The sequence below is a fragment of the Somniosus microcephalus genome, chromosome 8 (genome assembly GCF_052327205.1).
Source record: "Somniosus microcephalus isolate GS21.2 chromosome 8, FLI_Smic_1.0, whole genome shotgun sequence".
Taxonomy (NCBI): domain Eukaryota; kingdom Metazoa; phylum Chordata; class Chondrichthyes; order Squaliformes; family Somniosidae; genus Somniosus; species Somniosus microcephalus.
The window spans coordinates 37,567,656-37,590,609 of record NC_140994.1 but is presented as its reverse complement, the minus strand read 5'-3'; the positions used below and the strand labels follow the sequence as shown (position 1 = coordinate 37,590,609).

Genomic DNA, 22,954 nt, shown 5'->3' with positions numbered 1-22,954 from the left:
TTTCAGAGAAGTGCCTTTCAGATACCTTCGCTTTCGTCGTATCAGCCATTTGTCAAATTGGTTTTGATCACAATACTTCAACACTTCATTTTGGTTAGGAGCCACAGATAGTAAAATTAGTTTATTTATAATAATTAAACTTTTTATGGACTCTTCAAAATTGCCCTTTTGGATCATTCAATGTATCTTGCATTGAATATCAGTTTGTCATCTTTGCAGTTTAAATAGTTGAACAGATTTTGTATCAGATTTGATCACATTTCAGATCTGTATTAATACAAAATATAAATATGTAGCTACATCCATTGCTGATGTTTTGCTTCCCACCACAATATGTGATATTCATGTCTTTTGCATCTGTGCCTTTTCCCACATATTTTAATGGACTCAAGCTTTGGAGTAGGAGGGTCAGGTTGAGTTTATCAAAAAAGTTAATATTTACCTATCCCAGTGCCATATTTTTAAACTATTTTGCTGGCAAAGAACTTCCAAAATTTTGCAAGTTATAATAGGTAACATTCATGAACATTTCAAATGCTTTTTTAAAAAGTAAAACTGGAGAAAATGCATTTTTGCTGCCTGTACTTATTTTGGCACTAAACTCTTAAAAGGTGCTTTTCTAATGGGCCGATAACTTCTTTTTACTCTTTTATATATCACCTATTACATTTTAAATATATCCATAAATACAGAAAAAACTCAAACTTTTCTGATTGAGGGCGTTGTGTGGTTATTTGACGAGGAGAAAAAGCAGCCATATTGTTTCCTCACCCACCCCACTATATGCTCCGGCTAAATATATACGGACATAATCGATCTGGCCTGTCACCTGTCAACATTCCCTCTGGACTTTTCAATGTTAATTGTGCCCAGACCCATGTTATATTTGTGATTGCCTATGATGCCTAAATGAGGTTTTCCTGTTTAGAGCACTCAGTCCTTTGTCATGCTTTCAGTCGCAAAATCCTGTGACTGCAATTTCCTATTTTAAAAAAACTTGGTTTGCTTTTGCCTGCAGTTCCATGTTCTAACCACCAGGTGACTCCAAGTCCCCCAGTGTTGCTCTTTTTTCCCCGATGTGACTTTTCTCCTCTCTTCTGTTCAGTACCCTCTATGCATTCTGTCGCCATTAATTTCTTGGACAGAGAAAATATCATTTTCACTTTACCAGTGTCTGGCGCTGCATCTACTCATCCAACCTGGTAACGCCCTTCACTTTCCACCACTGTTTAGAGGCTGGACCCTTGGCGCCATTGGGGAGGAAATGGTGGTGTATCCTACTATTTCCACTCCCTTGAGCAATGTTGTGGGAGAACGACTAGTTCCTGATAAAATGTATAAGCTGCTAAAAATCTGAACCTATATAAATAATTGTCAATATGTAGTGATAGTATTCATGTGTGCTTTGTAATTCCTGTTCAGTTGCTTTCGAAAATGATTTCCTAAACCTTTTGAATCCATCACCATTTTTTGTGGTGGGATTTCTCCACACATTAATCATAATTTCAGGCTTATTTGTTAGTAAAAGTAGTTGGTTGTAGATTTTGGTATGAACTTGACACCATAGATCAAAAAATTAAATTAACCAAGCAGCTATAAATAACCTACAATCCCCAAATAAATCAATAGAGGGCAGTATTAGTGTGCCAGCATTTAAATGTAGCAGAGTTGAACAATCAGCAGGCCTTGTCTGTTCCTTGTATAGACAAGAATACTCGGTCTGTAAAAACCCATATATCACCATAAAGGGTAGCCAACTAAACAAAGTATTCTTCCATTCGCTATCACTGAGTGCTTCAATCATTGTATTTAAAACATAAATGAGGAAATTGGATGCATATATTTGTGACACATTAATATTCACAGTGCTTCAACCTATCTTTGTTGAAGTTCAAAGCATATTTGTCTATTCTCTCCATTATGTACAATTCCCAATGAACCTGGCAAGCAAAAGATATTAATAAAAGTTGACAGGAATATTAAGGAAGAACAGATGGCTTGTGCGTTGCCGTATTGCTTAATGGTTCCTTGCATACTGTTTATTTCTTCCAAATCTTAATTTTATGTGTTTTCTAAATAAGATCAACTAACTGCGTAGTTGTGGATAACTGTACATCAACAATTACACTTCTACATTTAGAATTGCATTTTTTTAAACAAGATTTTTGGAAACAAATAAAAAGTCATAGGCCAAGCGCACCTGTCCCTTTTGATTTGTTGTGGAATTTTAATGTATTGGTTTTGATGCATTATTGGAGAAATTATTTAATGACTTTTTGTGAACCTTTTGACAGAAATGTTGATGATTCTGACTCGGATTTAAAAATGAGCAGTTTTATGATTCTCCATGTTACAGTTTTTGTTTTGAGATAATTAGTAGCTTCATGTGTTATGTGGTTCATGTTGCTAAGCCGGTGAGCAGAAACAACATGGTTCCTGTCAATTCTGGACTGCATTTGACCGAAAAAATTGATTAAATTGTTTGAGAGTTTCACTCTTTACAAGGAATGACGTGGCTTTTGTTCTAAGCACCCCTGGATGGTATAGCTGAGATGACAAATTTATGTCTTATATATTCATGTTTTACCACTTCATGGCACCAAAGTGTTGAAGCTCTAACGTACTGCCTTTTGTGGGCTTTAATTAACAGCTGCCTTTATTTAGCTCACTCTATATTTTCTCCCCTTCTTCAATTTGCTGACACCATCCATCATTTGGTGACTGAGAGGATGGTTGCTCTCAGGTATTCTGTAACCAATCATGCTGATATCATGTAAGACCTAATGCAATAGTGCTGATTTAAAAAAAAAAATTAATTGGTTTGTTTGTTTTCAAGGTTACCCTTTTTCCCACATTTAAATCTTTCCAAATATTGCCACCTTTTTGGGAAAGTAAGAACATTCCAAGAAAGCAGTCTTTGGCCGTTTCTAATTGTTTTGTTGACATGTAAAAAGTGAATAAAATAAACCAACACCTACTTATTTTAGCCAAATGTAGACAGAGTTTGAAATTCCTGTACGTGCCCATGTTAGTTTTTTAGAAATTTAAATCTATCCAAATACTACACTTTTTTTTTGAAAAGTAATGAAATCTTTTGAGTTGGAAATTAATATTGTTCTCAAAATATTGACTTACTTAATTTCCCTTACTAATATAACATCAAAGCTAATAGAGACAGTGGCCTTTTTCAGTTTCTAAAAAAAATGAAGTGTAATTGTAGAGATGAGTAATATGTGGTATGGTGAAAATGAAACCTGCCTGATCTGAGGGCATGACAATGGCTAAGAACATTTTCTGTAGAAGTTGTTGGATCAATAAGTTGGTAAATATTGGAGCATATTTTCTAAAACTGTTGCAGATAAACTAACAAAAAAAATGATGAGGAAGTAAACAAAAATCTTGCCATTATTGTAAAATTATTTTTGTTGAGAAAGCTGTTGATTTAAAATGAAATTTAGTTTACAAAGAAGTCAGCATATAATTTTGGGCAGGTAACATTAAAATCTAAGTATTTAAATAGACATTTAAAAAAAAATCACTTCTGTGAACTGTGGCATTGACTTGAATTTTTCAGTGGAAATAGTTTATTTTTTAACAGATTTTTCCAACAATTTTTACAATATGCAATGTTATTAACTGATTATTTATCTGTGTATAACTGTATTGTGTGTGTGTGTTTGTGTGTATGTATGTATATGTAATTAATAAAATGTGTGGAAGCTATGAGGCTTCAAATGATTGAGCTATTTTCCATAATAAGTAAATATATAGAAAAATTATATTGAATTGAAGGGATAAGCTCAACAACTCCTACCATTGTACAGCCATGCCACGTGGAGCATGTTACAATGGCATTCTGAAAAAGTTAGATTACACAACTGAATAATATAATGCAATTCATCAAAGGGCACAACAATTGATCTTTATTTTTACAGTAGTCTTTGAAAACGTTATATAATTTACATGTATTATAATTATTTTATGGTAACTACAGAGTTAAATGCATAATACAGTACACTTTGTAATCTTGCTGAAACTAATATTTCTGTAACAAAGGTCTTTTTCTTTCCTTAAGTCTTAGAAATTTGAATGAATAAATGGTTCTGTAGCTATTCACAATCCTTACTTTAATAAATTGCTTTTCTTCTTGCCTCCTGAAGGTGAGGCTAGTGAGGTCATCTCCACCAAACTCCCAGTTCAAAGCAACTTTTCAGGAGTCTTACCAGGTCTATAAACGATACCAGATGGCCATCCACAAGCAGCCCCCTGATAAAGCAACTGAACAGCAGGTCAGAATGAGATGCACATAATTCATAAAATTTAGAGGTAAAGCAACCAGCCCAGTGAAAGAATTCTCACTTAGATTCATGAAAATAAATATTGATATTTATTTAATGGTTTCTGTCCCTTTATAATATATAAATGGTTAAGGGAATACTAAATAAAAACACTAAATCAGTGAGAATGAATACTTTGAAAAGAAGGTAATACATATATATTATACCTTAAATTATAACTTTTTTTGGATAATCTCTGATACCTTGTCCTCGTCCACATGAGTGAAGTTTGATGAACTGTTAGATTCACTTCAAGGATTCATAGAAAAAAATTATTTTCCGATTTCAGAAATAGTCAAAATTGAACATGAAAATCTTTAGTCTTCACATGCATTTTTAGTTGTACACTTTATATAAAAAATAAAAAAGTTTTGTGATCTAATCCAAGCAATGGCTAAAGCAATTTTAAAAATGGAGATATGTCATTTTGTTCTCTCAGATTGGATTATCGATTATAGTACTAGTTTAGCGATATGGAGTTGGAGTTATCTATTTTGATGTAAAATAACGCCAGGCTCAAGCTGAAACTCTGTCCTGGGGAGGAGCTCTGCACATGTGTGGTTATATGCATGCACAGATCTCAACCACCAATTTAATTGCTTTGGGAGCATAGAGGGAGAATTCACACATTCTAAAGATTTAAATTAACATCAAAAAAGACCCACTGAGCACTTTGTAAATTAAATTGACCCCACACTGTATATACACTCCAGGGGGGTATCAACCTGGAGACATGTACAGAACATTGTGTAAGCCACAGTTAGAGTACTATGTGCAGATCTGGGCGCCCCCATGGTAGAAAGGACATTAAAGCCATGTATATTGTACAGTGTAGATTCACTGGCATGATGCCAGGGATGGGAAACAAAATATTTCCACCGGCATAGAAAAGGCTAAGAAGAGATTTATGGAGTTCTTTTTTTAAATTATGAAGGTTTTAGATGGGGTGAATAGGGAAAGACTTATTTCCTTGTTGGGGAGTTGGTGATGAGGCATGATTAATTTAAAACTGTCATAAAGGGAATCTCCTCACATAGCTTCCCTCCAGAGTCAGACCAGAAACCATTGTATACTGATGTTAAACGTGCGGTGAAAATATGCCCTAAAATACGCAATGGAACTAATGATGTTTTTGAATCGGCAAAAGTACGCCTCATTATGATCTCTTGTTCAAGTTAGTTTTGCCGCTTTGTCAACGAGCAATTACTTGCGCACAAGCACACAGACTATGTAGACCAAGGGAAAAGCCAAGCAGATTACAGTGCCCCACCTAGCAACTTGACTTGGAGCCAATTTTAAAGTGCAAACATATGGGTTTGTTAGCAGCCTGGAAACCTGGCCTGTGCCAGAGGTGAAGCCTGCAAATCAAGTGCAAGTTAAAATGTTGTTTATTGCAAGAAGCTAGGCATGGAAAAGAAAAAAACCAAATTTATTAGTTCTTATAAATTTGTTCAGATTAATTTGACCTTTGGTTGTAGGAATAAATTGGATAATTTTAAATAGGCTTTTGAACTGGATATGGAGGAGAACCTGCACTACTCTTACCTTCAGTGGTAAAACTATATGGTAAATCTTCAAGTTTACTTCAGCTTTCCAGTGTAAAAGTGTTTTCAATTATTTACTTATTTTGCAAATTTACATGGATCGCCTACTCTGAAGGTGAAACTAGTGCCAGTTTCCTCCGACGATCCAGATTTCACTGAATCCTTTAACCAATCGTCAACTTTGTATGCCAAGTATCAGATGGCTGTACACCAGGATTCACCTGATGAATGTAGTGAATCAGAGGTAAACCCCTTCACATTTGTTATTTTACTGGCTCTAATTAAAGTGTACTCATTTAAATAGCACTGCTTGGAAAAACTATTGCTTTGTTACAAAGCCGATTCAGCTGCATCAAATTACTATTTAAAGAAAAGCGTTCTGTTCACCATATTGTTTAAATCTGTATGTCAGTCATCATGAAGAGAGTGCTAGGCCTTTGCCGCTTATGAAATATTTGGTAAGCAGGGCATGATGGCGAGCACAATGGTCCTGCTTTGGAAAGAAAAATGAAGGAAGTAGAATATTGTGGTCATATCTATCTCGTCTTGTGGTCATATCGCTCTCTATTGTGGTCATATCTATCTCTATCTCTATCTATATCTACATACACAGCCTCTGTAAATAAGAAAATGTTTCTCAATTGGCACTCTTCTGAAACACATGATGAAGGTTACATTATTAGGAAAAGCCACATCCGGAGCTCTTGTTACCATGGTGACTGATCGCTTGCCTCTATCATTTACCACTTAAATAATTTTCTGATGCAGTGGAATGTTAGACTTGCTTGGAATTTGTATTTATGCCAAGTCTTGTTTTTAATATCAGAGTTACATAAATGGCTGAAGCATTTCTACTTGATACAGTGACTATATACTTCTAATAGACATTGAAAGCTAGTTATATTTGAAATCTCCCCAACTTCTATTTCTGTTTTCAAGCTCAGAAACCAAATGTCGTAGCTGCTAACTGCAGCAGTAACAAATTACATCCTCTGATACACACATCACTTTGAAGGTTCCTTGTTATTAGAGTAATCAGATAAATACTGTCGGAGAGATGCTTTTATGCGATAACAACCAGGTCTATTATGCATTTTGGGAGATGTGGGCAATTTACATTTTTCTTTATGGAGATACACTATTAAAACATTATGGCCTAGAAATTCACTAGCCTTAGCGCCGCTTTTGAGGCGCTAGAGGGATTAGCGCTAGAGTTATGGCCAGTTGAAAAATTCCCTGGGGCCCTAAAGCGGCGTTGCACCGGTAGCGCTGCGCCGGCACCGATGACGTCATCGGTGTGCGCAGCGTCCCGGTTGCCATGCCGACGGGCCCCAGCGCCGAAATTCAGTTGCGGCCGCCTCGCCCGTGGCAGCCGCAACTAAGACTCTGGCAACAGAGTCCAACATGTGTTTGCGCCGGCGCATTAAAGGCCCCGCGGCGGCCGGCCGCCTGCCCGCAGCTCCCTCCCCGGACTTCTCCCCCCCCCCCCCCCCCCCCCCCCCGGAACAGATGCAAGCCCGGCACTTGTCCGAGGTGCAGGGCTCATTTTTAAACAGATTTGCGCGGGCCGCGGCCGGGTGCAGGCAGCTCCTCCTTAACGGAAGGAGGAGGCCTGCACTTCCCCAGCCTGCCGCACCGCATCGGGTGCCGCAGCGCCGGAATTGCGGCGCTAAACGGCAGTTAGCGCCCTTTTCCAGGCGCTAAGACCCTTCAGTAGCGCCGGCAGCCGTTTGGGCGCGGCGCTACTGAATTTTTGGCGCGCGCAGGGGGACTTAGCGCCGGCACTAACTTCCGGCGCTAAAGCCCTGGCTAAGCCAAAACCCAATTTCTAGGCCTATATTTATTTACTGCCATATAAAAGCAAAAATGTTTTTTTTGGACTACCTTTGGTCAGAATACTCCATTTTTCTTTTACAGAAAAACCCCAACTTATTTTCTATCATACAATAGTCCTACTCCCCACCGCCGCCCCCCCCGCTCCTCCAATCCAAATATCCTAAGCAGGCCACAAGGGCATGGTAATTTCTCCCTCCTGTGTTGGGCTCACCCATGGATTTTGTTATCGACAGTATAAAATGAAAGGACCTTTCATGTTATAATGCTATGGGGGTGATTTTGCCAATGGGGACGTGATGGAGGCGGGACTGCTACTTGTCGGGTTTCAGTCCCGCCTCCATCGATGTCTGGCCAACCCACGCTATTTTCCCTTGATTGAACTTGTTAAGCCCGCCCAGCGGGATTAGCAGGTCAATTAAGGGAAAGCCGGTTACTGGTGATGTCAGCGAGTGACGTTTCACCTGTCAAAAGCTTTTGACGGATGAATTGTCAACATTTGAGAGCTCTGTGAAGCTGTCAAACACTGACAATCTGTCCTCTGAGTTGAGTCCTGGGTCACAGGCTCATTTAGAGATCTCCCCTGAGCAGAAAGCTTTGAGAATGCAGCGGCCATTCTGCTTTCTCTGCCGGTGAGATGAGGGACTCCCGAGACCTGAAGGGTTGAAGCCTGGAGGAAGAAGCAAAGGTAAGTAAAGCTTTTAAAAACAACAGAAAATGCTGGAAAAACTCAGCAGGCCAGGCAACATCTGTGGAGAGAAATTAGAGTCGACATTTCGGGTCAAAACCCTTTATCAAGACCCGAAACGTTGACTCTAATTTCTCTTCACGAATGTTGCCTGGCCTGCTGAGTTTTTCCAGCATTTTCTGTTGTTATTTTGGATTTCCAGCATCTGCAGTATTTTGCAATCGTAAAGCTTTTAAAACACTTGAGACTCACGTCACACACTTACCTCTGAACACATGCACCCATCACTCGCCTGCACACCGGACATCTCGGCCCCTCCGACCCCCGCAGACCCACGGCTCGCCTCGCTGACCCTGGCGAGGTTCGGAGCCATCGGGAAGCCCGCACTTTAGGGCTCAAAATAGGGAGTATCCCAAAAACTGCCTATTAGCTACCTGTTAACAAACAGTTAATTGACACTAATCCCCTTCCCGCCTCGAGGAGGCGGCTCCCTGCACGAGTCGGGGACCCGCCTCCTGGGAAGATGGCACGGAGGTGGGTTGTGAGCAGGTTCGGTACCCGCTCCCAGATTCTGCCATTTTCCCAGCAGTCCCGCCTCCATACCTGCCTCCCCAGGGCTGGCAAAATCACCCCCATGAGTTAATGTTCCTTTTTAAAACTGGAAATAATGCACCCTTTTATGTTTCACTTCAAACTTTGCAGCATATAGATATCTGTACAAAGCAATAAAAGTTAATCAAGATTCATTTTAAGCATTCAATATATTTTCATGAGTTAAGGCAATAATTTCTCCAGTATGCCAACTGTCAGGGCGAATCAGAGTCTTCCATCAGAGGGGACAGTAAGCATAGAGTCTTATTTTATGTAATTCAGAAAATGAGGGGCATGATGATTTATCTTAAAAGAAACAGATTATGCACTCATTCCTTCTAAATGCCAAAATTGCAACTTACGCATTCACTTTTTTTACACAATTATGTAAAGTTCATTTTATGTCCCAGGTGCTCATTGGAAGATTAATGTTTAGTTCATGAATACAAATTGGACTATTTTGTATTTGACTTTGTAATCATTTTTGTGATTTCAATGTTCTGTTAAGCCCTAAATCTTTTTTCCTGACTCATTGTGATACAGCCTTCAAATTGCAGTATTGTGGCAAAGCCACCAAAGAGACTCTCACAGTAACTTGTACAATTGTCTTTAATCATTATTGTTACCTTTTAATGTTCGCCCTGTTTAAACAGCGCGGGATCGATAAAGTCGCGATCTGATGCGATGACGTCATCACGTGGGTCACGTGACGTTCCCAACAGCAGGAAATGCCATGACGTCATGACGTCAGGGTTGGAGGGCGTTTCCAGTTAGTCCTTGTAGAGCGAGCTAGTGGACAGACCTGTTTGGAGTTTCTCCTGCGTTTTTGTTTTGTAATACTTTCAGTGCATTAAACTAAGTTTGTTAACTACCAGTTTAGTTCGCAGTGTTTTTGTTAGGAGTGCACAGACTCCTACATTGGTGACCCCGAATCCTCGCGATCATTTTTCGCGGTGGACACGGAACGCAGGCCAGTGATGGATGCCAACGCTGTGGCCTTGAAGCTCCCCCAATTCTGGGAACAACAGGCGGCCTCCTGGTTTGTGAAGGCCGAGGCGCAATTTGAACTCCGCAACATCGTGCAGGACCAGACCCGATATTTGTACGTGGTCTCCGCCCTCGATAGCTCGAAGGCGTCGAGGATCATCAGCCTTCTGGAGAACCCCCCAAATGCTGACAAGCATGTAGCCATCAAGACTCGGCTGCTGCAGGTATTTGGCCTTACCAGGGTGGCACGCGCTCGCCGCTTACTGACACTACCAGGGTTAGGTGACTCCAAACCCTCGGAACTAATGAGCCACGTGCTAACGCTCCTGGGGTCCGAACCCCCATGTTTCCTGTTCCGCGAGCTGTTCCTTACGCAGCTGCCCGAACACGTCCAGGCAGCCCTCGCCAGATCGGACACCGGGGACTGCATCGTGCTCGCCGAAGAGGCGGATAAAATTTACGCGGTCCGGCAGCAATACTGCGCCATCGCGCAACGCCCCGCCCCGAGGGGCCCGGCCCCGGCGCCTCCGACGGCCGGTTACTGTTACTACCACACTCATTTCGGCCCGAAGGCCTGCTGCTGCCGACCACCGTGTGGTTTCGTGCCCAGACCGCCGCGAGTCAAGAACACCGGGTCCGGTGCGTCCCCCGCAGCCACGATGGCGATCGGCGACTCCGGGAATCGCATGTATTTAACCGACTCCATCACGGGCCGTCGGTTTTTGTGTGACGGGGGCACAGTGCAGCATACTTCCCGCCTCGGTTCTCGACCTTCGGTCCGGCAGACGGGGTCCCCCCCTCCAAGCTGCCAACGGGGGTACGATCCGCACTTGCAGGAAACGACGGGTGCAAGTCTGTTTCGGTGGCCAGCGCTTTACCTGGGATTTCGTCAATGCTCAAATTTCGCAGGCCCTTTTGGGCGCCGACTTTTTAGGCGCCAACGGCCTGTTGGTGGATGTGAAAAATCGACGCCTCGTTCACGCCGCCAAGCTCGACGGTATTTCAGGTGCGCGCAGCACGGCTGCGCTGCACTCTGTCTCCTGCGCGCGGCCACCTCCCGACGACTTCTCCCGCCTTCTCGGGGACTTCCCCGAGCTGACACAGCCCACCTTTTCAGCTTCGACCGCCAAGCATCGGGTGGAGCATCATATTTCGACAACCGGCTCTCCCGTCTACGCCAGGGCGCGGCGTTTGGAGCCCAGCAAGCTCGCGGCGGCGAAGGCAGAGTTCGCCGCGATGGAGAAGCTGGGGATTATTCGCCGGTCCAGTAGTCCCTGGTCTTCACCGCTCCACATCGTCCCAAAGCCCAGCGGGGGATGGCGGCCCTGTGGCGACTATCGCCGCCTCAATGAGATAACGACGCCCGACCGTTACCCCATCCCCCACATACAAGATTTCTCTGCGCATTTGGCGGGGAAGTCAATGTTCTCAAAGGTCGACCTCGTCCGTGGGTACTATCGGGTCCCAGTGCATCCCCAGGATGTCCAAAAGACGGCTGTCTTCACCCCTTTTGGACTTTTTGAATTCCTCGGCATGCCCTTCGGGCTTAAAAATGCGGCGCAGGCGTTCCAGCGCCTTATGGACTCGGTTCTGCGGGACCTCTGTTCTTTTGTTCGTCTACTTGGATGACATTCTGATAGCTAGCACCACAAAGGATGAACACCTCCAGCATCTCTGTGTCCTTTTTCGACGGCTTCAGCAGCATGGCCTCATTGTGAACCCGGACAAATGCCGTTTCGGCCTGGCGCAGCTCGATTTTCTCGGCCACCGCATAACTTCCGCAGGGGCAACGCCGCTTCGAGCTAAGGTGGAGGCGATCACGGCATTCCCGAAGCCGCAATCCGTGAAAGCCTTACAGGAGTTCCTGGGGATGGTTAATTTTTACCACCGGTTCGTCCCCAGGGCCGCACAGCTCATGCGGCCGCTTTACGAGGCCCTCAGAGGCAAGGCGGGAAAGGAGTCCGTGGTTTGGTCGCAAGAAATGGGTCGCGCCTTCGAGGATACGAAGACCGCGCTCGTGAACGCAACGATGTTGGCACATCCCCTGCCAGGAGCTATCATCGCCCTCATGACGGACGCGTCGGATTACGCTGTGGGGGCCATCCAGGAGCAATGGGTCGATGGCACATGACGGCCTCTGGCATTTTTTAGCCGCCAGCTGCAACGGCACGAACGTCGATACAGTACTTTCGACAGGGAGCTGTTAGCTTTGTTTTTGGCCATCCGCCACTTCCGATTCCTACTCGAAGGGCGCCGCTTCACTGCGTTTGTTGTCCACAAACCGTTGACGTTCGCGATGGCCAAGACAGCTGAACCGTGGTCGGCTCGGCAACAACGGCAGCTGACTTACATCTCCGAGTTCACCACCGACGTCAGGCACGTGGCCGGTAAGGACAACGTCGTCGCTGATTGCCTCTCCCGCGCTGCCGTCCAATTAGGCATTGACTTCGCAAGAATGGCAGCCAACCAGGCTGCTGACCCGGAGACTCAGGCCTTTCGTTTTGTCCCCGCCAGCCTCCAGCCGAGAGATGTACCATTCCATGCGGCAGGTACCACTCTACTCTGCGACGTTTCGTTGGGTGCACCCCGTCCGATTGTGCCGTCCACCTGGCGCCGAGGCGTTTTCGATGCCATACACGGGCTGTCGCATCCTGGAGTGCGGGCGTCACAGAAGCTGCTAGTCTCCAAATTCGTATGGAGAGGAATACGCAAAGACGGCCGCAACTGGGCGAACACTTGTGTGGTTTGTCAACGGGCCAAGGTGCAACGGTATGTCAGGGCCCCTCTGGCCACCTTCGAGGTACCGGAGCGGCGTTTCGACCACATTCACGTTGACCTAGTGGGCCCGCTTCCACCGTCCCGTGGTTTTATGCACCTTCTGACAATGGTGGATCGCACCACGAGGTGGCCGGAGGCGGTTCCCCTGACGTCCACCACCTCTGCGGATGTCGCGTGAGCCTTCATTTCATCGTGGGTAGCCCGGTTTGGTGTCCCTGCGGATATTTCGTCGGATCGCGGGCCGCAATTTTCGTCGCAACTATGGAATGAGGTGGCCTCAGTATTGGGCACTAAACTACACCGCACTACGGCTTATCACCCGCAAGCGAACGGCTTGTGCGAGCGGTTCCACCGTTCATTGAAGGCGTCGCTCAGGGCCAGCCTTCTGGGTGCAGCATGGGTCGATAAACTGCCGTGGGTGATGCTAGGACTGCGCACGGCGCCGAAGGAGGATCTACAGTCGTCGGCTGTGGAAATGGTTTACGGTCAGCCACTTCGAGTTCCGGGCGAGTTCCTGCCGTCCCCTATGCAGCCGTGGTCTGCACCCAGTCAGCGAGAGGCCCATCAGTGTTTCCGCCAGTTCCGACCTCGCAGCACGGCTTGCCTTCTTCCAACATCCCTGGGGAGCTGTTAAAGGCCAAGTTCGTCTTTGTGCGCCAAGACGGCCATCGTACCCCGCTCGCACCTCCTTATGAAGGTCCGTTCCAGGTTCTACAGACCGGGGACAAGCCTGATCACATCTCTGTTCGCCTCAAACCTGCGCACCTGGACCTCGAACAGCCGGTCGAACTGGCGCAGCCTCCGCGCCGGGGCCGGCCGCCGCTACGCCTAACCGCACCGTGCTACCTGCCAGCTCGCCACCTGCTCAGCGTTTTCCTCTCCAGGAATTTAGGAGTCGGTCAAACAGGCTTGTCCGACCTCCTCGGCGATTGACTTTCCTCATTAAAGACAATTCTGGGGGGGCGTATGTGGCAAAGTCACTAAAGAGACTCTCACAGTAACTTGTACAATTGTCTTTATTCATTATTGTTACCTTTTAATGTTCGCCCTGTTTAAACAGCGCGGGATCGATGACGTCATCACGTGGGTCACGTGACATTCCGAACGGTGGGAAACGTGATGACGTCAGGGTTGGAGGGCATTTCCAGTTAGTCCTCGTGGAGTGAGCTAGTGGACAGACCTGTTTGGAGTTTCTCCTGCGTTTTTGTTTTGTAATACTTTTAGTGCATTAAACTAAGTTTGTTAACTACCAGTTTAGTTCAGTGTTTTTGTTAGGAGTGCACAGACTCCTACAGTATCTTATTTTCTATTTTCATAGCAATTTGCATTTCCTTGAATTTTTCAGTGCTAAATTATTTTGCCTAGTTGCTAAGTGTCTGAGAAACAACTGAATTTCATCCCTTCCTTCAAGCATCCTGTTTTTCCACAGCCTGGTGGTATCTGAAAATGTAAACATTTTGGCCTAGAAATTCGGTGGGCTGCGCCACCAGTTAGCGCCCAAAGAGGGCACTTAGTGGGTTTAGCGCCACTGGCCACGCCTCCCGCGAAATTTAGCGGGGCGCTAATGGCGGCGCTAGCCGTTAGCGCTGCGCCGCCACCGATGACGTCATCGGTGTGCGCAGCGCCCCGCTACCGCCCCGATCGCGAAATTTGGCAGCGCCCCCTGCTGTAACGCCGGTCGCAATTTGCGACCGGTTCAGGGGGGCCTACCTGCGGCGGTAGAGGCGCTGAGGTGCGGGGCGGCCATTTTTTTTGCTGGCCGCCTGCCAGCATCTCTTCGCGCAGCCGTTCCCAGCCTCCTGAGGGCCCCCCCTCCCCCTCCCCCCGCGTTGTGCCGGCTGTCTCCCAAGAGCCCGGCACTTCTCCTCGGTGCCGGGCTCTTTTGCAGGCACTCGCAATCTTAGATCGCGCTGCAGCAGGCCCCTCCCTTTTAAGAAGGGGCGGAAGGCCTGCAGTACCGCAGCGTGCCGTGCCGCAGCGTGTGGCGCTGCGGCACGTTGTGCTGCGAACTTCAGTTGCAGCGCCCCAAGACGGATGTGGGGCGCCTCGAGTAGCGCCGCGCTTCTGTTTGGGGCGTTCAAACTGAATTTCCGGCGGGCGCTTGCCCAAACAGGGCGCCACCGAATTTCTAGGCCTTTATGTTTAATAATCATCAAAGGAATTTTCTTTTCAATTAACAGGATTCAGAACTGATCTACTCTGCTGTTCACAGCTGTCCAATGAGAACTTTTACTATTGATCATTACAATTTTCCCATTATTTGGGCACTATGTTAACTAATATGCTGCTTCTTCATATATTCCAAGAGCTTTGACTTTCAGCACAGGTCTATAACATCCATTGCTTCCACGAATTATGTTACATCTTTAAAGAATCTCAAATTTGTTAGTCATGACCTGTCAAATTAATTGTAGTTCTTTTACACACTATTATTTCCAAGCAGTGAAGCATGCGTTGGTTATTGGTGTACGTGATGCCTGCTGCCAGCAAAGGGAGACCCCAAAGGGAGGAAAACCACGATCATGAATACACCATATATTATTAATTCTTTAAAAAGGAAGGGAGTGATGTCAGGACTATACTTTATCCAAGGTTCAGAAGACCAAGTCATTGACCTTGGAGAGTTGGTGAGCAGGGTGGGTTAGCAAACTGTCTTGAACCTCTGGCACGAAGTTTTGAATCCAAAGGGGGTGAAATTGGGTGCCTTTGCGTCTCCCATTAGCGCTCCCCAGGCATTGTATCCAATCTGCTTCGCCCGGAAATCGTGATATCATCGCTGTGTGCATTGCCCCAGTAGCGTCCCGGACCCGAAATTGACTTCCGCTTCCTGCAGCAGCGCCGGTTGAAAACAACGACAGCTGCAGGAGGCGTGCATCGGACGGCCGGCCGCTTTGGGGACAATGATTAAAGGCGAGGTGGCTGAGGTAGTAAAAAAATCTTACCTTTCCTGTTACCGTTTTTTTTGCGGGTTCCTGCCCGCATTCAGTCAGCCCGGCACTCTGCTTGGGTGCCAGGCTGATCGCGCGGGATCACGGCTGCCTTGGTGGTCCAGGTAGGTACTTTTTAAATGGCAGAGCCTGCAGTGATGGCCATTCCCTTTATTGGAGAGAAAGAGCCTTTGAACGTGGCAGCGCTGCAGGCCCAGTGTGCAGCGCTGCTGAAGTCTCCGCCCCGTGCACCCTAAGAAGGAAGTGGAGTGCTTGATTTAGCGCTCCACGTCCCTCTTTGGGTGCTAAAACTGAATTTCACGGTTGCCGGCGCTAATTAGCGCCAGGCGCTGAAGTTAGCGCCCCAAAATGGTCAATACTGAAGTTTTCCCCCAATGTCTTCTCTCCTTGCTGCCTGTAAGCAGCTGAAGTTAAATGAGTTTTAGTCTCAAGTCAGCTGCTTGCAGGATTGAGTTTACACTTGACAGTTCAGTACAATTTGGTATTCTTGATCAGAAATGCCGTAAAAATTATGCGGGAAATTAAAAATTCATGCTAAAGTAATAGCTTGCCCCTTCTGAGATTGGGTCAGAGTAAAGGGAACTTTACTGTCCGTTCATCCTCTTCAGTGCATATCCTGATGGTGCTTGTTGCTCACATGCTTTTGCGCTCGATTCTCTAACACTGACGTCCCTCATCAACAAACATTCACCCAAAATTTAGATTACATTATAATTATGGAATTTAACAGGACAGGAGAAGGTCATTCATCCCATTGCACCTGTGCCAGCTCTCTGAAAGAGTGATTCACTTAGCTCAAATTCCCCTGCCTTTACATGATACCCTTCAAATTTTTATTTTGCAAATATTGATCCACTTCCCTTTTAAAGGCTATGATTAATTCTGCTTCTACCACTGTTTCTGGTAGTATATTCCATATCCTAACAACCCTCAGCGTAAATGAAAAATAATTATTCTCCTATATCCCCCTTTGTTCTTTTGGTTATGATCTTAAATATTTGCTCTTTAGTTACCAAATAGCAGATGTAATTGTTCCCAATTTACCTTCACTGTCATAGTTGTTAAGATTACTGCCTTGTAAAATCACTTCTTTTTATCCATTATTCTCTTAATATATGCTGGATATATAACTTCTCAGCCCTTTATGGCAGGTTATTTCTCTCTCCACCTGTAGTGTTGAAGTTACAGTGATTGATCCCCATGTCTGAACATCATCATTGATCCAGACCATGCTGATATTTAGCATGTACATTAACAACTCCTGCCAACACCAAAATGAACCCAAAATAAAACCTAATATAGAACTGAAGCATAACTTGTGCTAAATCTTTGCTTCTTCCTTGAACAGAGGCCCAACCAGTCCTCATCCACCACCACCCTCCTCCACCTGGCTGAACTTGTTCTCACATTGAACAACTTCTCCTTTGACTCCACTCACTTCCTCCAAATATGGGAACCCGCATGGGCCCTAGCTATACCTGTCTTTGTGGAATATGTGGAACGTTCTTTTCTCCAGTCGCACTCTGGTCCCCTCCCCCACCTCTCTTTCTGGTACATTGATGACTGTATCGGTGCTGTTTCATGCTCTCGCCCTGAACTGGAAAATGTCATCAACTTTGCTTCCAATTTCCCTCCTTCCCTCGCCTTCACATGGTCCATCTCCAACTCTTCCCTTCCTCGACTTCTGTGTCTTCATTTCTGGGGATAGGCTATCGATCAATATCCACTATAAGCCCACTGACTCCCACAGCTACCTTGACGACACTTTCTCCCACCCTGCTTCCTGTAAGGACTATATTCCATTTTCCCAGTTTCTCTGTCCCCATCGCATCTGTTCTGACAACGCCACCTTCCGTACTAGTGCTTCCGATATGTCTTCCTTTTTCCTCAACCGAGAAATCCCCTCCGCCATGGTTGATGGGGCCCTCGACCGTGTATGTTCCATTTCCTGCACTTCTGCTCTCACACCTTCCCCTCCCTTCCTCCTCCCAGAACCATGATCGGGTTCCCCTTGTCCTCACCTTCCACCCCACCAGCCTCCACATTCACTGATCATCCTCTGCTATTTTTGCCACCTCCAGCATGATCCCACCAACAAACACATCTTCCCTCCCCTCCTTTCAGCATTCCAAAGGGACCGTTTCCTCCTCGACTCCCTGGTCCACTCGTCAGTCACCCCCAACACCCGCTCCCCTTCCCACAGCACCTTTCCGTGCAAGCACAGGAGATGCAACACCTGCCCTTTTACCTCCTCCCCTTCAACTGTCCAGGGTCCCAAACACTCCTTGCCGGTAAAACAGCGATATACTTGTACTTCTTTCAATTTAGTATACTGTATTCGCCGCTCACAATGCAGTCTCATCTACATTGGGGAGATGCAGATTGGCCGATCACTTTGCGGAACACCTCCGTTCGGTCCTCAAGCGTGACCCTGAGCTTCCGGTCACCTGTCACTTTAATTCTCCACTCCCACTTTGACCTCTCTGCCCTCGGCCACCTACACTGTTCTAATGAAGCTCAACGTAAGCTCGAGGAACTGCAGCTCATCTTTCTATTAGGCACTTTACAGCCTTCCGGACTCAACATTGTATTCAACAATTTCAAACCATAACCTCTGCCCCCATTTTTTTCAGACAGCAGGTGCTGATTCTGCTATTCCCATTTACACATCTTGACCCATCTTTTGTTTCTTTAATTGTCTCATTACCACCCCTTTTTTGCCTTGCACCATCATCCCTTTTGTTATTTAATCTCTCCTGCCTTCCACCCTATCATAGACCTTCTCTTTTGTTCTTTTTTGATTTCTCCCATTCCCCCCACCCTTTCCTGCCTCTGTACTTGCTTAAAACCTGTTGGATCTGTAACATTTCCCAGTTCTGATGAAAGGTCATCGACTTGAAACATTAACTCTGTTTCTCTCTCCTCGGATGCTGCCTGACCTGCTGAGTATTTCCAGCATTTTCTGTTTTTATTCCAGATGTCCAGCATCCACAATATTTTGCTTTTGTATATGCTAACTAATGTTTGGGAATGATTTCAATGCTATAAGTTAACCCAGAGTTCAAATGACTTCTAAACTTTTTACAATGTAGATTAATACAGTTTAGTCACTCTCAGATGCCTATCTTAATAAAGAAGGTTTGTTCCCAACCACTTCTAGCTGCAAATTTTGTTGAGACATAATTAAATCAACATTAGTATAAATCTTTCAAAACTATTACACTTACTATTTTTAGCCTTTTGGCTATCAAACATCTGAAAACATGCAAATATAGTAGAAATCCACATAGGCTAATAGTTACAGAGCAGAAACTGGCCATTTGGTTTTTCAAGTCTGCATTGGTGTTTTGCTGTACTATGTGAACCATATAACCCAAGTTGCAAAGGATGCGCTCAAAGCTCTGCGCAAAGCCCTGTGCCAAGTTGGTGCCGGACTCCTCCATGCTCCTAGACATTGAACGCAGGCTTTCCAGTGCACCAAGCATTTGGGTTTGTACACCCATCAGCTTCTTCTGTAGCCTGGCCCATAAGTCATCATCTGAGTCTTCTGCAGCAGAACTAGTGTGCAACCTTGCCCTCCAGAGAGCTAGCACCTGTGCTATCCTTTCGCCTTGTCCTGGCTACAGCGCACTTGTGCCCAGTGTCTCACCACCTCTATCTTGTCCTCTAATTGACGCGTAGTGTCAATATCTGAGCTGGTGGCTGTAGGGTTGCAAAATTCCGGGAATTTTTAAAAGAGGAAACTTTCCATGGGAATTTATGGGAATTTTGAGTTTTTTTGCACACTGATGGTTTTTGTCTCTGACCCTTATATTATCTTTGTCATCAAAATAGACACACTGTTCCATACAAATAAAAACAGGCTTTCAAAACTTTATTTAGGTTATAATTTTGAACTTTATTGAACCCCCACAAAAAAGACCCATCCAAAATAAAATGAAAAGAGCGTCCGCAATGGGTGACAGGGCCTCCGATGCACAAAGTCCTTTCCACCAGGTATATGCACTGATATGCTTGCATGATTCCCATATCCCGTCCCCATTCCAAATACCTTGCTTGGTAGAGAACTTTGCCCACGTCCAGATTGAGGTGGCGTGAGAGGGTAGAAATCACACTGTAAGCGCTGTTGATCTGTTCTCCGAAAGTATTGGTCTCCCAACATGCTTTGGGTCCAGCATGTATGCTGCAGCATGAATCGGCTTGACACAAAATTCTTGACGCGTCTGTATGAATTGAACAATTGCCTTCTCTGCTTTGAGCAGCAGGGATGTGGGTAGGGCAATGCTGATTTGTTCTTTTAAATCAGCAAAAAGCCTGAGAACATCTGACAAGACAGCATCATCTCCTTCAATATGAGCAATTGCAGATGCTACTGGTGAGAGTAGTTTAAGGCTGCTAACCACTCTCCCAAAACACATCAGCCAGCAGTATTTTCTTGATGGTGGTTTCCATATCCCCAGACTGGGATATTGCCATTTCTTGCAGCGACTCCTTACCCTCCAGAAGGCTGTTGTACATTATGACAACGCCACCCCATCTAGTGTTGCTGGGCAGCTTCAGTGTGGTGGTGTTGTTCTTTGTCATTTACTTGGAGTTGTAGGTTGCTGCAACTACCTGTTTTCCCCTGACATACTTAACAACTTGCTTGGCTCTCTTGTGCAGTGCTTCCATGGTTCTCAAACCCATGATGTCCTTGAGGAGCAGGTTGAGTCCATGAGCTGTGCACCCAGTAGACGTAATATGAGGGTAGGCCTCCTCCACTTGAGCCTAAGCAGCCTTCATATTCACAGTATTGTCAGTAACTACTGCAAAGACCTTTTGTGATCCAAGATCGTTGATGACCGCTTTCAGCTCATCAGCAATGTATGTGCCTGTGTGTCTGTTGTCCTTCGTGTCTGTACTCTTAAAGAACACTGGGAGAGGAGTGGAGATGATATAGTTTATGATGCCCTCCCCTCGTACATTTGACCCCCCATCTGAGATAACTGCAACACAGTCTGCCATCCCTATCGTTTCTTTGAGCTTTCCTTGGACTCTGTTATACTCAGCCTCCAGCAAATAAGTAGACAAAGCATGTCTGGTGGGAGGACATATGCAGGGCGAATAACATTGAAAAATCTCTTCCAGTACACATTGGCTGTGAGCATGAGGGGGTGAGCCTTTCGCATATACAGCTTGATGTGCCTTCAATAACCACAAAACTAGAAGTTATAGGCTTTAACAAGTTGGCTTTTAATCACTAAGATCAAAGCTAACATCTCAACACACTGACTGGCTCGCAGGAATGAGTCATACAGATCCTGGGATCTTTATGTAAGAGAAGTCAGGGGTGGAGCCAAGAGCCAAGACCTAGAACCTTCCAGGTTAGTCAGGAAAGAGGAAGTGAAACTATACACCGTGTGGGGGAGGGTAATATACATGAGTGCAAAATGAATACAGGCAAGCCAAACACATTTCATTACATTCACCCCTTCTTTAGATTTAGTCCATCGGGGTGATGTTTCTTAAAAGTTGGTATAAGTGAGTCTGTCAGGAGGTTTTGCGGTTCTCGGTGATCGGCGCAAAGCCGGTTGGGGTGCCTCTAGGGGAGTGGATTCTGGTTCCTCCGCTGTCCGGGCCTCCGCAGTGTCTTCCAGGTTATCTGCAGTGTCCTCCAGGTTAAAGTTGGGTATTGATACCTCTGGGCGTCCTGTCTCTTTTTGGTGTAGGTCTTCCTCGGGTAGTCTCCCATCGTTCTCTCCGCTCCCCGAGGGAGCGAGGTCTTTTATGGAAACAGTGTCCTCTCGCCCGTCAGAGTATTCGATATAGGCGTACTGAGGGTTTGCATGGAGGAGCTGTACCTTTTCCACAAGGGGGTCCGTTTTATGGCCTCTCACGTGCTTCCGCAATAGTACTGTCCCCGGAGACGTCAGCCACGCGGGTAGAGATATGCCCGAGGTGGATTTCCGGGGGAAAACGAACATCTTTTCGTGAGGGGTAGCGTTAGTGGCTGTACATAACAGAGACCTTATGGAGTGGAGCACGTCTGGGAGGACTTCCTGCCAGCGGGAGGTCGGAAGGCCTTTTGACTTTGAGGCTAACGTGACAGCCTTCCAAACAGTAGCATTCTCCCTTTCCACTTGCCCATTACCCCGGGGGTTGTAGCTAGTGGTTCTGCTAGTGGCTATCCCCTTTGAGAGCAGGAACTGGCGCAGTTCGTCACTCATAAATGACGTCCCCCTATCGCTGTGTATGTAGTTCGGCATGCCAAACATGCAGAATAGATTACCGAGACACTTGATGACCGTGGCACTGGTCATGTCTGGGCAGGAATGGCGAAGGGGAAGCGGGAATATTCATCGATGATATTGAGGAAGTATACGTTACGGTCGGCAGAGGGAAGGGGTCCCTTGAAGCCCAGAGTTAGGCGCTCGAATGGCCGTGTGGCTTTGATAAGGTGTGCACGGTCAGGCCTGTAGAAACGAGGCTTGCATTCCGCACAGATGCGGCAGGCTCTGGTCATTGCCCTGACCTCCTCCGATGGAGTGGGGCAGATTGCAGGACTTTATAAAATGGTATAGTCGGGTGACCCCTGGGTGACAGAGGTCATTGTGGAGACCCTGTAATTTGTCCGTATGAATGCTGGCACACATTCCCCGCGATAGGGCGTCTGGGGGTTCATTAAGGGCTCCCGGCCTGTACATAATATCATAGTCGAACGTGGATAGTTCGATCCTCCACCTGAGTATTTTGTCATTCTTGATTTTCCCCCTTTGTTTGTTATTAAACATGAAAGCCACCGACCGCTGGTCGGTGAGCAGGGTGAAACGTTTGCCGGCTAGGTAGTGTCTCCAGTGCCGCACTGCCTCCACTATAGCCTGTGCCTCCTTCTCGACAGAAGAGTGCCTGATTTCAGGTCCCTGAAGGGTTCGGGAGAAGAAGGCCACAGGTCTCCCAGCCTGATTGAGGGTCGCAGCTAAAGCAAAGTCTGACGCATCGCTTTCGACTTGAAGGGGAATGCTTTCGTCCACTGCACACAGTGCAGCCCTTTCAATGTCCTGTTTGATACTGGTGAAAGCCTCCCGAGCTTCAGCTGATAGTGGGAAGGACGTCGATTTAATGAGGGGTCGGGCCTTATCGGAGTAGTTGGGCACCCATTGGGCATAATACGAAAAAAATCCCAGGCACCTTTTTAAAGCTTTAGGATTGTGTGGCAGGGGCAGTTCCTTTAGGGGGCGTAATCGGTCAGGGTCCGGTCCAATTACCCCA

The 22,954-nt window shown here is 45.9% G+C and overlaps 1 protein-coding gene across 10 annotated transcripts in view; it reads left to right on the top strand.

Moving 5' to 3' along the window:
- ate1 (arginyltransferase 1) overlaps positions 1–22,954 on the top strand; it is a 322,895-nt gene that overhangs the window by 51,492 nt on the left and 248,449 nt on the right. For 6 of the 10 annotated variants that reach the window (XR_015079213.1, XM_085994567.1, XM_085994574.1 and 3 more), the window contains exons 7-8: positions 4,161–4,289; positions 5,997–6,125. Coding sequence is in view for 9 of the 10 variants with exons in the window: in XM_085994567.1 (XP_085850693.1) it covers positions 4,161–4,289; positions 5,997–6,125 (258 nt within the window). In the remaining variant the exon portion in view is untranslated. The remainder of the gene's footprint in view (positions 1–4,160; positions 4,290–5,996; positions 6,126–22,954) is intronic. The other 4 variants (XM_085994572.1, XM_085994570.1, XM_085994571.1 and 1 more) reach the window with 2 other exon arrangements.